Consider the following 16384-nt stretch of genomic DNA (forward strand, 5'->3'; position numbering starts at 1 on the left):
AGCAGGAGAAGGAAAACTAATGGCAACTTAGAAAAATCTCACTAAGCCACTTTTTGCTTCAACCTTTCACCACTCCTTGAGAAACAGAACTTTAAAATTCAGCCTATTGGGAAAACAAGAGGGATAGAGAAAAAAGGCTGATGTAGCGAAGGGGAAAAAATAGCTCCAAAGAAAGTTGGTTTCTGGGCCAAAGTCAAGTAACACACAGGTTATTATATATCATATATATTTATTTTTTTAATTAATTAATTTATTTTCCTTCTGGTTGACCTCTGAATTTCCTAATAGACTTTCATGAAACTAAAAAATAAAATAAAATAAAATAAAAAATAAGCACTGATTAAAATTAGATTTATGTTCTCCTTTTTTTCTCTTTTAATAACTAAATCTTAAATTAATTCTAATTTTAAAGAAAATCATGGGTTCCAAAACTCAAGTAGAATGCAGAAAAGAAAGCCATACGATTCTAGAGAAAAACTGAGGGTTTGTCTGTCTAAAAGCCACTCTGTCACACTCACACTGCCTCTGGAGTTCGGGGGAGAGGATGGAGACTATGAGGGTAGCACACGATGTGTTACTTCTTCCCAGGGCATCTGGAATAAGCAGGAAGACCTGAAGACTGAAGGAGACCTACCGTCCTCTAAGCACTTCTCATACCAGGTTCTGCGTCTGGTTGGTGCCTTCCAACACTGTTCCTCATCTGAGCCTCACAGAAACCTTGGGAGTCGGGCATGACCATTCCCATCTTAAAGATGAGGACACTGGGGCTCAAAAACTGAAGCACCTCATCCAAGATCACCCAATTACAAATTGGAAAAGTCAGGGTTCCAACTCAAATCCACCTGACTGTAAGTCCTTTGAACTTCTTGGTTTCTTACAATGAAGAGCAATACTTCCAGAGGGTTCCTATTATTATTCATTATATCACTTTTGTTTTGTCTGTGTGCACGCACACACCATGAAGGTCCTCTGAGTCTCGAGACCGACTTGCGGTTCCGTGGCCTCTGAGCTGGCCCTGCCGACAAAGACATAGGAAAAATGGTATCTAGGAGAAACAAACCTAATTTTTCTACATGCGTACAAGTTGGTGTAATATGTTTTTTAGCCCATCTGCAAACCGGCCCTCTGGGTCTTAATCACAATAACCAGGTTGTTTTTAGAATTAGAACCTTTTCCATTACAGAGGTGATTAAAATATAATCAAGCTAGAAAGTTATCCTCCCCCAAAGCCACTTAAAACAGAGAAACTCCAAAATAAAACCAATTTACATATTTTAGCCCAAATTAAAAAAGTAAAAGCTAAGGAATTCCTTTTAATATCCTGAATAATAAATGCACATTTATGTAAAGCTTACTTTGGGGAACAGTTACTATGAGGACAACTTTCCCAATATTATTCATAAATATCACTTCTGTTTTGGTGTTACAGTAAGAACGTGGACTTGTGGGGATTGTGCTGTCTGTACTGAGTGCATCCACAGAGATAATTAACATTGAAGACATGCACAATATCCAGAATTTTAGATGTGTGGTTGGCTGCAGTACAAAAAGTAACAGAAAAGATGAGTCAAATCTGGTCAAAATCACAAATTGTAGAGACTTAGTTGTTTATTCCATTTTAAATGAGCCCTATCCTAATAATGAAAGTTTCATTAGTAAAGACTGCAAGTTCTCGAGCTTTCCACCACAGACTTTTAAATAGCACTAAGAGCTAAAATTTATCATTAAAGCTGTATTTACTACTACTGTATCTTCAAAGGGGGCACTTGAAAAAAAATGTTCAACTGAGCCAGTTATTTCTCATGCACAAATTAGAAAGCAAAATTCTAAAGGGTTTAGACTGGCAGCTTAGGAAAACACTGACTACTTGAGAATCTATTATTGCTACACCCAGGGCACACTGGGGTCATGGCTGTCCGTCTACTCCTCCTCCCCACATACACTGAATGCAGTTTCTTACTGTGGATGCCGAAGTGACTATGTTTTCTGCTCCACCAAACTCACGGTTTACACAGGGGCATGCCAAGAGGATCACTATCTTCTCGGGTCCTCCTTGGAGGCTAACATGGGAAAAGGTATTCAAAGAATCATCTCTGTCAGAAGCAAGGCATTCCTATTTCTGTAAAAGTAACAGGCTTTAGCCAAACTCCATGGCCAGCAGACAGAAAGACAAGTTCTTCCCAAATGTCCATACTTTACTTTTTCCTGAGTGTGAACATCTGGATATACGAAACCTTATAGAAAAAAATGTCCAGGAGATCTTTTACCTATCTTTTCGAGTCATGCCTAGACTCTTACAAATACAAAAGAAAAAAACATTTATGTATTTGAATGTTCAACAGATCTTTTCTCATAATTTGATGCAAACCTCACTGTATAATGTCTAATCTTAAAGTCCCTCACCCCCAAAATCCCCAATCACAGGGATTTAACTTTTAATTATATCTTTTGATTAGTATCAAAAGAAAAAGAGATAGTGACCTTGAATTCTACATTCCAAAGAAAGGCACATAAGTTAGTCCTCAACAAATACATCTTCATCCAAAAAAAAAAAAAATGATAGCTAGGCTTTACTTTGAACGCAGTTAACAAAACAACTTCAAGGGCTAGCTGTTAGAGAAGAACAGACAATCGAAGGTAACTGATTCATAGACTGAGCAAGAGAGGCTTCAACGCCACTAAGTGCAAAGAGAGAGGAAACCTCCATGCTACAGTGTGTTTTTCAGAATTCACCATCTTGGCTGGAATTGTTTCTCTGCTTCCTTATATCCTGAAAAAAAGAACTAAAGTTCTTATAGAAAAAAATCGATGAAGTACATTTTTATATCTTTAAAATGACTAATTTAAAAATTAAAGTTTAAATGTTATTTTCAAACCAAGAGTCCAAGAGAAGTTATTTTTAGGAGAGATCTACAACTTATAATTTTTTTCCATTAATTATTTATTGCTAGCTTTGCATTTTACTTTCATAATTAAGAATAAAGCTCCCCCCAAACAATAACAACAACAAAAAACAAATTGCAAAAACACAATTATACTGACCTTATTTCTCCAACATTTTCACTGCTTTCTCAACAAAATTATTTTAAAATTCCATTTATGGCATTCAGCATTTCTTGATTCTTGCAGAGGGGATCCGTAGTGAGGGGGGAAATCTCTCTAGTGTTAGATACAACAAGGATCTGAATAATGATCTTCCCCAAAGCAAAAGCGGTCAGTTCTAAAATGGTCCGGCAAAAGGCTAAATCTCAGGGGTGAAGGGAGGGCATGGGGAAGAGAGAAGGAAATATAGGTAGAGAGATAGAAAGAGAGAGAAAGCTGCTGACCTATTAGGAGCTCTGACACACATAAGTTATTTCTTAATGAATGTACAAGAAACGGCATAAATATTACCATTAAGCAGAGTGGCTGTGAACATCCAACGCAAGCTAGCTGGCTAGCTGACTGCTTTTTCATTTTCTGTTCTTTTGTAACAATTCCATTTCCAAAGTGCTTGATTCTTAACACTGATGCTCCAAAGCTATTGTGAGCACACTGCCTGAATACTTAATGAGATAAACAAATGAAATGGCTCATCTATGATGCCCCCAGCTAGCATCCCAAAGTGTATATAATTAAAGGTGTGAACAAGACAGCAAAGAAGTTATGAACCTGCAAAGTCAAGGTTCTGAGAAATTATCAGGCATCCGGAATGGCACCAGTTCAAATTTATCACATATTATCTCTTAAAATGCCAAGGCGCAGACCCACATGTTGGTATCCCTCTCTACTCCTGCCCTCCAGCCTTTTTCCCCCCTTTCCATTTCTAGATGGCTAATTTATTACAATCGCTACTTGTGACAACGCCCACTCACCCACCCACGGATCACCTTTCTTTTTACCCTTAGAAAGCTGCTGACCTATAAAAGCCCTATACCCTTAAAACATGCTGACATTTTAAAAATACAAAGATGTTCCCAAAACACACACACACACACACACTCACAAAACAAAGCATGAGATGCTAACACAGCTACCCTATCTCCTCCTTCTTTTTACCAATGGTTAAAGACGAGGTTCAAATGCTCCCAAAGCAAAAACAACTCTCCTTCCATATATGCCTACATTTTCATTTGAATCCAAACCCTTGATTGAAAGGGCAGCTTCTAGTTCTCAGATATGGTTATAATTTGCACATTTATTGTTCTCAAGTGCCCAATACAGAAGTGTTTGGTTATTAATGAAAGTGTATAGGGTGCGGATATCTTTTTAGATGAAGTTCTCTATTTTTCTAATAAGAACTCTCAGAGTTTGTGAGGAGAAAAAGCCACTTCTTACGAGAAGCCAACCCCGTTAGGTTTTCTTCCACTTCTGAATAGACATATACTTGCAGGTACATGTATACACATTTGGTAATACCAAACAAGGAAAGCCTAAGACCGATTCAGGATTCCAGAAACACACGCTTACACTGATATACCCATACAGTCTCCCTCTCGTACACACGCTTTCCATGTCTCTCAAATGGATGGGAGAATGGATAGTGGGCAATAAAAGGTCGACCGGTTTCAAAAGAGGAATCGGCCATTTCTGTATGACATGGTCCATCGAATGTTTCTGTTTCTTCACCTCCCAAAATTCCCAGTGACATTGGGAAAAATACTGCATTGCAGCATTTGCCAGCACACTCTCATGTGCCTGGCATCCGCTGGCCAGCTCACCAACAAATGTACATATTAAGTGTCCAAGCACATAAATTAAGTGCTCGGTGGCCACAGATCATTGGACCTGATAAAGAAATTTGTCAAGGCCAAAGTATTTCCGTTCACGCACCATGACCTCTATCAAGACCACCATTCCCTACTGGTGGTTCACAGAGACAATTTGTTTCATTAAAAAATAAAATAAAATAAAGCATTAAGATGAAAGAGCTAATCGAAGCAGCATATCTCTTCATGGAAGGAATAGCATTTGGTCTTCACATAGGAAGAAAATCTACCCGCAATGAGGAAATAAGTGCAAAGGGAAGAAATTAAACCAAAGAAAAGGACTTGCTCTGAAGAAACTCTTCCATTGTTCATGGTAACTCTTACTTGAGAAAAACACCTTGCTTCACCCGCAAATTCTTTAAGAAATGTTGAACACACACACACACAAAGCAACATTCATGCAATAATGTCTAGATTTGACATTTCAAATAAATTATCGCCAATAGAAATGCTAAGTTTAAAGTTTTCTAAAGCCTAACATGACCCAAGCCCTAATTCAAGACTAAGTTTAGAACTAAAATGCAAACGTGTAGCTCATTTTCTCTTTTTCTTCCAAAAATATTCTATTGTTATTACCTTACAACAATATGGCCTTCCTCTCAGAAAAAAAAATCTTCAAATACTCAAAGAACCAAGGAAGGATTATAGGGTGAGAAAAAAGTTTTAAGATTTTGGAAACTATCAAACAGAAACAAGCTCATCTGTATTTGGTCAGAAGGATGACTTGAATGAATGGCAGTTAGGAATGAATGGGAATGAGATCACAAATGAATGGTTAAGGTTTCCTGGGTTTTTTGCTTGTTAGGTTTTTTAAAATTACAATTGTCTTTTAATTCAATAATTCTCAAAAGAATATTTTGACTATTTCTCCATCTATGTTCATTTAACCCTTTTAAAATTAAAATATTAAATCATTTAGCCATATTACAATGAGATACATGGACATTCTGATTATTAAACCTGCAATGAATCAGGTGTTCTTTGCAGCAATATTTCCAAACAGATTTTCATTTCTTAATAAACGCACACTCAGCCATGTACTCCCGGAAAGGCACACCTCCACGGGCAGGTAGTAGGCATTAATATTTTTAAGACAAAGAAGTGAAAAAGGTCAACAGTAGAACCACGTGTCTGTTTTACAACCAAAGCTAAGGTGACAGTTCCTATAGATATTGTTTTACTCTAACTAAAAAATGCTGGAAAATTCTCAGGAAGAAAAAATCTGTATTTAGAGATAATAAAAAACTATTCTATTTTTAATAGCGACGTGTTTACACACTCCAGATGAGAGCAAGGTTCAGTGTAGGACAAAAAATATCTTTATTTATTTTCAGCCCAAGAGTCAAAACAAATTTTAAAAATCTCCCAAGAAGACAGAACAAAAAGAAGCATCAGCGAGGAAAAAAGAATGGGGGGTGGTGTGCATGCGTGCGCGCGCGCGCGGAGATTGCAATGGGGAGAGTAAAAAATTAAGAGTACTTTTCAATAAAGCCAATTAGATTTCTTAACCTTTTACCACATTTCTGTATTTTTATATCTCTCATTTTGGAGCTTAAAATTCGCTGCCGGATCCTGTATCAAATTTGCTTCTCAGGAAGAAAACATAACAGATATCCTTTCAGTCGTTTTTGCCTTACCTCCTATTCGCTTAAGTACTATACCTTTCAGTCCTTCTGGAAACCCACCATCATGAGAGAAAGGGGCTAGTAAAGCACACTTAGAGCAAAAGCGAGAGGAGCCTGTCACCAGCACACGCATGAGTCCCAGACGTTCTGAGACACTGAAAAAAAAAATCAGCTTTTCACTCAGTTGATGCTGAGACCAGAACTGGGACCAAGTGCCAAATGGAAGGTAGTGGGTACAAGGGTGCAGCCTGCTGGATCCTGTGGCCGGAGATGTGAAAGGGAGGCATAGCGAAAGGCTAGCTTACAGTTTTTCATTTATTGTTTTTAAAAGTAATATCTACTCAGGATATAAAATGAGAAATACAATGAACTCCCTGGAACTGTAGTATCAACATCTGATTTAGTCAAAATACCACTATCAACTAGCACAAAATCATTGTTTAGGCTAAATCTATTCTACCTATATTCTGCCTATGGATGGATATTTGCTGGAAATTTCTAAGAAATCATGAGCAGAACCTATCAGCTGTAGGAGTTTATTATGCTTCTGTCAACTTCATTCAATATAATTTACATTTTTTTTCAAATGGCCTCATAGGATTCCTTGCGATTTTTCGCACGTACAATTTCACAGCAGGGAAAAGGGGGAGGTTGAGAGAGAGAGATTGCAAGATTTCGTACCCTCCCTTCCCCCTCTCTTTCTCTCTCTGTATTTTAAACCAAAAAAAAAAAAAAGAGAGAGAGAGAGAAAGAAAGAAGAAAAAAACAGGGGAGACAGAACAGATGCTTAAAAATAGATTTCTAAAAATCACTGTAAACCAGAGTTAGAAATGTAATTAACACCAATTTATAAAGAATAATTAAAGTTGGGCTGGCCACAAAGAACAGCAAAGATAATCGAGGTCCCGTCCCCCCCACCCCTTTTTACACTGTTTGCAGTGTGTTCTCATGATAGCCACCTGCTCCCTACTCGGCTTTTCCTCTGTTCGTTTCCCCGGCAACCTTTCATTGGGTTTTCCTCCCAGCTATCGCTTTCAGTTGGGCTGCTCGGTCTAATCTTATTTGTTTTACACCCATCAAAACAAGCAGCCAGACAAAGGCAATCCTCTAAGAATGGGAAAAAGACCACAGCTTTGTTATAACATCTATGCAGAGCGAAAAGTCCTCCCGGGCTTTTCTAGTGAGAAATGAGTGAGATGGATATGAATTTACAGCCTCTCCCATCCTCAGCTTTGAACCCCCATAAAAGCTTTTGCTGGTGGAAATTCAAAGTCAAAGTGAGCACTCGTGGCATCTGATCTTGCCATTTTGTGACATATCTTCAGGGTCAACATCAGGCGACAGGAGCAACACTCAAGGAGTTTCCCTGATTCTTCCCCCCTTTTTTTCCTTCAGAAAAAAAGATGCTAAAAATAGATTTACTACTTTGGCAGAAAGGTTTTCCACTTCCCCTTCCACATCCAAAAGTCCTGTTTCACAGTCGCATCTGCTGGTACTGAACCTCACCTCCTCTAGCCCTCATCCCCAGCCTTCCCCATCACTCCTAGCAGGAGACTGAAAAGGAAATGTGCCTTTAACTTCCAGAGTCGTGCAATTCCATTGAAAGCTCACAGAGACGGTGGACCCGCCAGCCAACAGCGACTGTGACATTGTGATTGTCAAAAAAGACACCAACCTGGCTTGGCTAAAATGTGTGCTCTGTGGAAGAGGCAGTGTGTGTGCCTTGTGTGCATGCAGTGCCGTTACACTTGGAGATGGATGCTGGTTTTCGGAAAAGAGAAATACTAATAAACACACTCATACACACACAAACGATCTGCACAGTGATTTACGATGCACAGCCCACCATCCTTACACACACACACACACACACACACTCGGCTGGAATCTCCAAGCTGCCTTCCTCTTTCACTTACCATCTTCAAGCCATTCCACTCCATCTGTGATCAGAAGAAGATGGACCCTCACACAGTGTGTCAAAAGCGGAAAGGAACGTTATGTAAAAGCTGACATTCCTTCTTACAGAGCTGCTGCCCAGAGAAGGAAGCAACAACTCAACACGCCAGGCACCGCTACACATACAAGCCGCCTCCTCTTTTTTATGAGGTCATGACAGGAAACTCTTTGAAATACAAGATGCAGCATTTACTGAAGCCCAAATAAATCACTCTCTTTGCCGTTTTGACTGCGCAGTCCCCAGAAACACAAATGCCCATCTCAACGTTCAGTATCCAGGAGCTGCCTGTCAAGGTTTAAATTCCCAGCACGGAAATGGAGAGATTCCCTAACCCGCTGCATCCACCCCCTGCCCCACCAAACCCAGGCACGTAGGGCAAACCGCCTCTCCCTTTACAAAAAGAAATCCCTTCTTTTGCCTTCACGGTCTCATGTGATATAACCTCTTTCAACAAACCAGCAGTTATTTCAGCCCACCTTCCCCCACCCCTGCCTTTATGTTGAAGGGAAAACTGGCAATGACCTGTTCAAAATGACAATCTATTTCCCCACTGCTTTTCAATAAAAGGACCTACCCGCACTCTCTACACAAAAGAGATAGTAAATGTAGGAATCAAACAGCAGCAGAGAACTAAACTCTTGGTCAAGGTGTAGATGCTTTTCTTCCCTCCAGCAGCACAAACAACAGATTATAAATCTAGTCATACCTACCATAACCATTCTTATTGGCAAATATTGGGTCTCGCAGAGCTTCGACTCTTCTCTTAAAATTTGCAAAGGTTTCAGAATATATATTTTTTTAGATGACTACTATTGTTATATATATTTTAAAGATCCACAAAACACAGTGTGGATGATTGTAAAGTAAATTAATTATTTTAGGGGGGATGGGGAAGAGAAAGAAAAAAAAAGAAAGAAAAGGAGCAGTGAGCTGAAACCCCCGATTCTAGGATGTAGATAAGAACAACTGAACAGAGCCTTGCTGAAATTGGCTCGAAGCTTCCCCTTTTTACATCCATTTATGGGACCATCTGTCAGCCGAAGCCAGGATCTGATTGGTTGGGGAAACGCAGGGAGGCGTTGCAACATCAGGTGCTATTTAAATTAGCTACTGCCAGATTGACGATGTTAATGATTTGGTGACCTCTACAACAACAGAGACCAGATTTCTGAACTGCTTCTTGTGTCTGGTAATTAAGGCCAGGCTGAAGCAACAACAGCCATACTTGTATTTTTACCTTTTCCCTCCTCCCAGCTCAAAAGTACTGTAACAACTGCAGGTCACTGGCGGCTTGTAAACCTTAATAGTGGGAGTGTCCTCCCTCTCCCCTGTCCAGAGGGCTGCACCACCCCACCCCTCTGACAGAGGGCTTCTCCCGGCTGCAATATTTTCAACCACCTTATCTTTCTCGACAGTTGCTTTCTAGCGAAATGCATATTTAATGACCTGCCTCTAGGCTTAAGGATACAACAAAAGCACTTTAATGTGCTAATATATCTACATTTTAACTTTGTTTCCTAATATTGCTGATTTTTCAGTAAGGACTGCTCTTTCTGTCGCTAACATGGCCAGTGTTTCAGAAGAAAGCAAGTTTGAGAGTGTGCTTGCTCCGTGAACTAGGTTCATACAAGTTTGCTTCAGAAAACTCTTTCCTGATAAACAAAAAAGAAAAGAGCTGGGCGGGGGCGGGGGGCAGCTGTCAGCCTCTACCTTTCTGCTTTCTGTCTGAGCTTTTCAAAACAGAGAATGATGAATGATTTATTTAAATGAATTTATTTCTCAACTTGGATAGAGGCATGATTTGAATTTTTAAAAATCCACTAAAACTCATCCTCTCTTTGCTTTCCCTACCGTTTTAAAGGTAAAACATGCTTTTGACAACTGCCTCATTTCAGAACCGGTGCAGAGTGCTTGCTTGCCTCGCTTAACTGAACACGTGATTTTGTTCTCTCCTTCAAACGCTGTCATTTTTCCTCTAGCCTCTTAGAAGACTTGCAAAGAGACATTTAGCAAGTGTGTGATGACGTATACAGTTTGTCTGTCTGTGTTATACAATTCATAACCTCTACTCTACCAAGCCTTTCGTAGTATAGTATTTTGTCTAGTTTGGGTTTTCTAAGCAGCCTGCTTGAGGTGTTGGTGCTTTACTTCTATCCAAAAACTAACTTATCCCCATTTGTTTAACTCATAACTTCATCATTTTTTTCCTCAATGAATACACAAAGTTAACAAATATAACCAAAGATAGAACTCAACATAATCTTTAATCTTTGACAGGAATTGTCAGCATGATGGGACTGGGCAGAGTAGAAATATAGGCTGAAAATCATGCTATATTCTGGGCTTCAAAGTCCGAGAATAAATGGGTCAGTGAAAAATTATTAGAAAAAAATAACCTGTACATTTAAAAAAGTTAAAACAATTTTCTACAAGCTACCATGTCATAAACATACACATATACATATATATGTATATACATACACTTTTAAAAATACAGATACATCATAATACAATATGTGTTGGATACATTATGTGAACTATTATATTTGAAAATAAATAAATTCAGCTGCTAGAAATAAAAATACATGAAAGAGAAAAGTGAAAATGTTAAAACTATAATCCCTTTAAGTGGAACAACACTAAATTTAGTAAACATGAAGTAATTTTTTTAGCAAATGTATAGAGTCCAATGAATCATAATAGTACTACAATATCTATTGAACCATGAACTAAGGATGAATTCATAGGTTAAGTCTCCTAAAGAGCTCAACATATGTACACAGAGCAGGTACAGGTGCCCAAATCAACAACCAAAACTTTGAGTGTGATTTCACCAAAATAAGAATATTGTGAAAAGTAAACATGAACACCACGCTGACACACTAAATAAAAACAGCTCATTCGGAACAAAATATTTACTTTGTATTTCTTGGTAGGTTACAAAAGTCACAATTTCTTAAAACCCTTTTCTCCCATCCATACTAATCTCAGCACACTCAGTGACCCATACATTAACATTAGGTATACCAAAAGATGTTCCGGCCACTTTTCCAAAATAGGAACTAATATAAACAATTAGCTGGTTTTGCTAGACTAAAAAAATCCATGCACTTTGTATATTGATCACTTCTCCCAAAACCTCCACTCTAAAAGTCTTTCAACAGAATCCTCAAACAATTGCACAAATGTCCTCAGAGACCTTTTCTCTAAAGACAAAGGCAGAATCCTATTGTTGGGAAAAGTCAACCTTATTATTGCATTTCCAATAGTACCATTCATCTTTCCGAGTGAGGGGCTGACCGCTACATCAGTGGTGTGACATTTGTAAAGCAACAGATTCTCAATATATTATCTCAAGAATCAGGCAGGCGAGGCTCCCAGTCATGCATGATTTTTTTTTCCTGCCACAATCCTCCATCACCACAGAAAGAAACTTGTCTCACTCAAGCAGCTAAGGCAACCTAAAAATGATATCCCAGAGCTGTGGGGCTGCCAGCGCCGCTGTATCCTTCTTACCATAAATGAGCAGTTTCTTGACTCATTAATAACAATTTCCCTTAAAAGAAGTAATCTCATATCAGTCAGCCCTTCGCCACCATGCACACATCCCAAAGGTTGCAGATATCTCAGCATCAGTCGCCGGCAGCCAGCTTTCCCACAAGAGTCCAGATGGACTGTACCAGAAGCCAATTCAGCGTTAATAACTACCTACTCCGCGCAGTGGAGAAGCCTTACGTGGCACAATGGGCCAGGAAACAGCAGCCGGCTGAAACTGCAAATAGAAAAGACAACCAAATTCTCCAAAAGCACCAAAGGAGAGGAACAGAAATGGAAGCACGAATTGTATTTCCTTGACTTCCACGAAAAAAAAGAAAGAAAGAAAGAAAGACAGAGGAAAAAAAAAAAGAACCCTTCATAAACATGGGGGGGGGGATGAAGCAAGGGGGAAAAATAAACAAACAAACAGATGCTGCCCAGAAAAAAGTGACGAAATATTACCTCATTATTTAACAAAGCAGCATTAAGCGTCCTGCTGATTTCAAACATCTTGCCACAGATTTTGTTTTAAGAGAAACAGATAGAATCCTTTGCAAAGCACTCCGTCTGCAAAGGGTTCTTCAATTTTCTTGCGCACCACGGAACAGTCAATATATTATTTCCCTAGAGTTCGCACATTAAAACCTCTAGTCAGTGAGCTGAATTTTCCCCTTATCTCACACAGTAGACTCCTGTTATATGTACTGCTCTCTTTGCAAGAGCAGCCTGCCCCAAACATGGCTGGTGTTTAAACTACTCTTTAAAGTAACAGTTCACTATATAACCACCAGGTGGGTAGAGTGCACAGATCTAAATGAACCATCCTAAAAGACTGTGATTTTTTTTTCCCTTGGAATAGCTTTTGGGTGTAGGATATAACATGAGAAACAACAGCATCCTAATAAGCATCTTGTCTCTTTCTCTCTGTATCTTGTCAAAATAAATAAATAAAATTCCTTCTCAGACTTATAGTGAGAAAACAAAACAAAACATCATCACCAATTCTAATAAGAACTGTGAAGAATGAAACACAAATGAGCTTTGTTTCATTCAGCAAAGGATGAACAAGGAAAATTCAATCAACACAGAGCAAGGGGGAAAATCAAAAACTCCATAAAATATTTTTCTTTAGCAAAAAGAGAAAAATACTGACTCACGTGAGAAAAACCCAATTCAAAAATATGCATATGAACAAAGCACATACACGATAAAGACAATAGTGTAAGGGTGCAACTTTTCTCCTGAGTAAACCATTGGATTTATTGGATATGGTCTTAAATGCTAGGAAATAATCAAAAGCTTAAAGGTGAAGACTGAAAAAAAATCTTAAGCACCTCTTTTAAAAACACAGTTACACAGATAGTTATAAACAACCACAAGAGCAAACTAGTGACGTAACTCTCTCCAATGCTGTTCTTTTTCCCTAAGATCATTCCTGAAGTGGAACATTTCTGTGGTATACTGTTTTGGATATATAGCTAACGTAGTATCTCCTTTGTACATTTCTATTCCAATTAATCTGCTCTTCCGTCAGGAATAAATATAATGTCCCAAGTTGAAAGCCCCAGGTGATGGAGGTGGGGAGATGCTGAAAGGATAGAATAACACTTGAACAAAAATAAATCTCATCACTTATACTGTTTATGGCTTGATTTTAAGTAGGGTTTTATTACTTACAGAGCACGCAAGCACCATTCTACGTTCCCGCGTATCTAAAAGAGAAACCAATGCACACCGATACCTGGGATTTTGTTTTCTTGGCTGGACAAAATTAAAGCCTTAGAACTTTCACTTCCTCTTGCAAACACAGATGTTGATACTAGTATTTTTCCAGCCCATCCCAGCAACATCTAGCTACACACAGTGACTGTCTCCTTCATCTTTAAGTCAAGGCTGCATCCCTCAATCGCATTTAACCTCCTCGCACATATTAAGTTTCAAGTGACAGTTTTTAACTGGGGAGTGGGAAGGAGGAGTTGCTCTCATCAAATTCTGGTTGTATGAAATAAGCTAATTTGTACACTCACCATATGTCTTAAACACTAATTAAAAAAAATGTCACTTTCTTCAAACATTAAAATGTAATCAGCCTAGTAAATAAAATATTCTCACGTTTTCTTGCCTTGGTGATAATTTAAAGAGTGTTTATCTCAAGGTAACCTCTCTATTTTGATTACCAAGGAAGGCTTTTGATTTGAAAAGAGAGAGAGAGAGAGAGAAAGGAGCTCCATGGGGCTGGGGGAGGGAGAGAAGAAAACCACAACTGTACGTGGCTGCACAAAGGGAAAGAAGACGAAGCGGGGTTTTAAGGACCCACAGTCCTGCTACCCTAAGGCAAATCCAGCCAATCAATACCACCCACTGACGGTCTACCATCTGCCATGCTACCCAGTGATGTGGCTAAACAGACCTGTTCCATATGACCGTAGCCGGCTCATTTTCAGTCGATTAGGGCAGTTCCAGAGCATTCACGTGCATAGCACAAAACTCCAAGTCAGACGGAGCCTCTCTCTTCACACCCGTCCCTCCGAGCACAGCTGCAGACCTTCTCCTCCTGTTCCGGCTGTCTGGATCATCCCTTCTTGCCCCTCAATTGAATTAGCAAAATGGGGTGGGAAGGTAGAGCAAACAGACACTTGCAAATTCACACACATGCAGATAATTGCTGGTCCTTCTTCAGTGTCACGCAGGAATCAGGAATTCCATGTGCTCTGCCCTAATATGATTATGGCACACCATTTAAACAGCGTCATCAGTAACTATGACCTGACATTTTCCTATGGCTCAATTTCTTTTTATCCTCTCCCTCTTCCTTTGAAAAATAAACCTAAACCGCTGGCATTTCTTCCTTTAGGAAAAATGCAATCAGTCTGCCCAGACAGTGGTATACTATATTTAAAGGCTTTCGATAAAATTTAAAGCATAATTTTCCTTTGATGAATTGTGGGGCTGGGCTTGTCTTATTTGTTTTCCTGAGGAAACATTAAATCGAATTCTGTAGGAAAATGCAAACGTACCACGAAGACAAGGAAGATGCACCAGCCTGACATGGAGTCTACTGGTAGGATGAGGAAGCTGCTGTCGATGTTCTCTTAGAGATAAATGAGCTGACGGTGTGATGCCTTCTCCTTCCTAAGTAGTTCTGTCTACTACAGACTGTGGGGAAGAGCAGAGGAACGCTGCTGTGTGGGGAAATGTAGACAAATGGCTGTCTAGTCCACTGAAATTGCCAAGAACTCACCTGGGCTGGTAAGCTAACCTTGGGGTTGATTCACACTTGATCTTCCTGTCTTACTTCTATGCTACTAAGCCTTACACTAGAACAGCAGCTGAAAGCAGAAGGACTCTTCCCAGAATCACTGTGCCTTTGACCACACTCTTAAAGCACTAGGGTGTCCTTCTGAGAAAAAAATAAATTGAAGGACAGGAAAACTGCCTTACAGAATTCTGAAAAAGGTAAATACACACTTATCCAAGAAACCTCATTTAGGTGGAGTTCCTGTCTGAACTTTTCACGGCTATAGCCTTCACTATAGCTTAAGAAAACTAAGTAGGGTCAACATGCAAACACAGATATATCTGAAGTTCTCTGCATGAAGGGATTTTGGGGGGCTTTTCATTTCAGTTCAGATGAGCTTTACTAAAAATAAAAATTAAAAAGAAGAAACAAACAAAAAAAATCTTAGTATAAATATAAATCTTTAACAATCAAAGGCCACTGAGTAGATAAAGAATGGAGTAGCTACTCATACCATTAAAGGATACAGTGTTTAACCAGCTTAATACAATTTTGACAATAATTCAATATAGAATTATTTAAAAATATGGACTGAGTTATAATTTTATAGTCATAAAGAAATGATTGTATTGTAAAAAGCAAGAAAGGTAATTTGCAGAAGGAGGAAGACCTGAAGGAAGGAACAGTAAAGGGGAGGGGAGAAGAGGTAGGAGAAGAAATAAAGAATAGTACTTATAAAATGCAAATAAAAACTGCTATTTTTTTAAATCAGAAGTCTACTGTGTACCAAACACTGCACTAGGCACTTGACATGCACAATTTGGCACAACATCATAGTAGTGATAATTGTTATATACAAGCATTCCTTCAGAAAGGTGTCTTCCTCATCTAAAGTAAGATCTTTTCTCCATCACTTCTTTGAAGACTATGCTTAGTAAATATTTGTTGAATGAATGAGGAAGATAGGCACAGACAAGAAGAGAAAAGAAAGGGAGGGTGGAAGGAATGTTCAGTTTTTCTCAACTAAAATGACCAAGAGATTTCTTTGTGATGTGCTTTTAACCAGGCATGTCCTCAAAATTGTGTCTCATTTAATCTATTGTTGTGATTAGATTGTAAATTTGGAGTGAGAGAAATACAAAGGATTAAAGCTGGAAAGTATAAAGCAGGATGAGTATCTGATTGAGTCTCCAGTGTCACTCCCTACTTCTTTTTCCAAACCTGCCAAAACTCCCTGCCTAGAGCAGCACAGTTCTTCAGACCCTTATAGCACAGAGCC

General features: G+C 38.9%; 1 protein-coding gene across 9 annotated transcripts in view; it reads right to left on the reverse strand.

Moving 5' to 3' along the window:
- The window catches only part of ELAVL4 (ELAV like RNA binding protein 4), a 167919-nt gene that overhangs the window by 79401 nt on the left and 72134 nt on the right, over positions 1 to 16384 (reverse strand). For 2 of the 9 annotated variants that reach the window (XM_066269230.1, XM_066269229.1), the window contains exon 1: positions 11847 to 11963. The exons of 1 other annotated variant lie outside the window; for it this stretch is intronic. In XM_066269230.1, coding sequence (XP_066125327.1) covers positions 11847 to 11963 — 117 coding nt within the window. Of the gene's footprint in view, positions 1 to 3042; positions 3071 to 3393; positions 3447 to 8289; positions 8425 to 9040; positions 9226 to 11846; positions 11964 to 12329; positions 12455 to 14277; positions 14389 to 16384 lie in introns of those variants that run through there. 6 more of the 9 variants (XM_066269234.1, XM_066269231.1, XM_066269233.1 and 3 more) reach the window with 6 other exon arrangements.

This window comes from Saccopteryx bilineata, chromosome 3 (assembly GCF_036850765.1).
Source record: "Saccopteryx bilineata isolate mSacBil1 chromosome 3, mSacBil1_pri_phased_curated, whole genome shotgun sequence".
In the NCBI taxonomy this organism is placed as follows: domain Eukaryota; kingdom Metazoa; phylum Chordata; class Mammalia; order Chiroptera; family Emballonuridae; genus Saccopteryx; species Saccopteryx bilineata.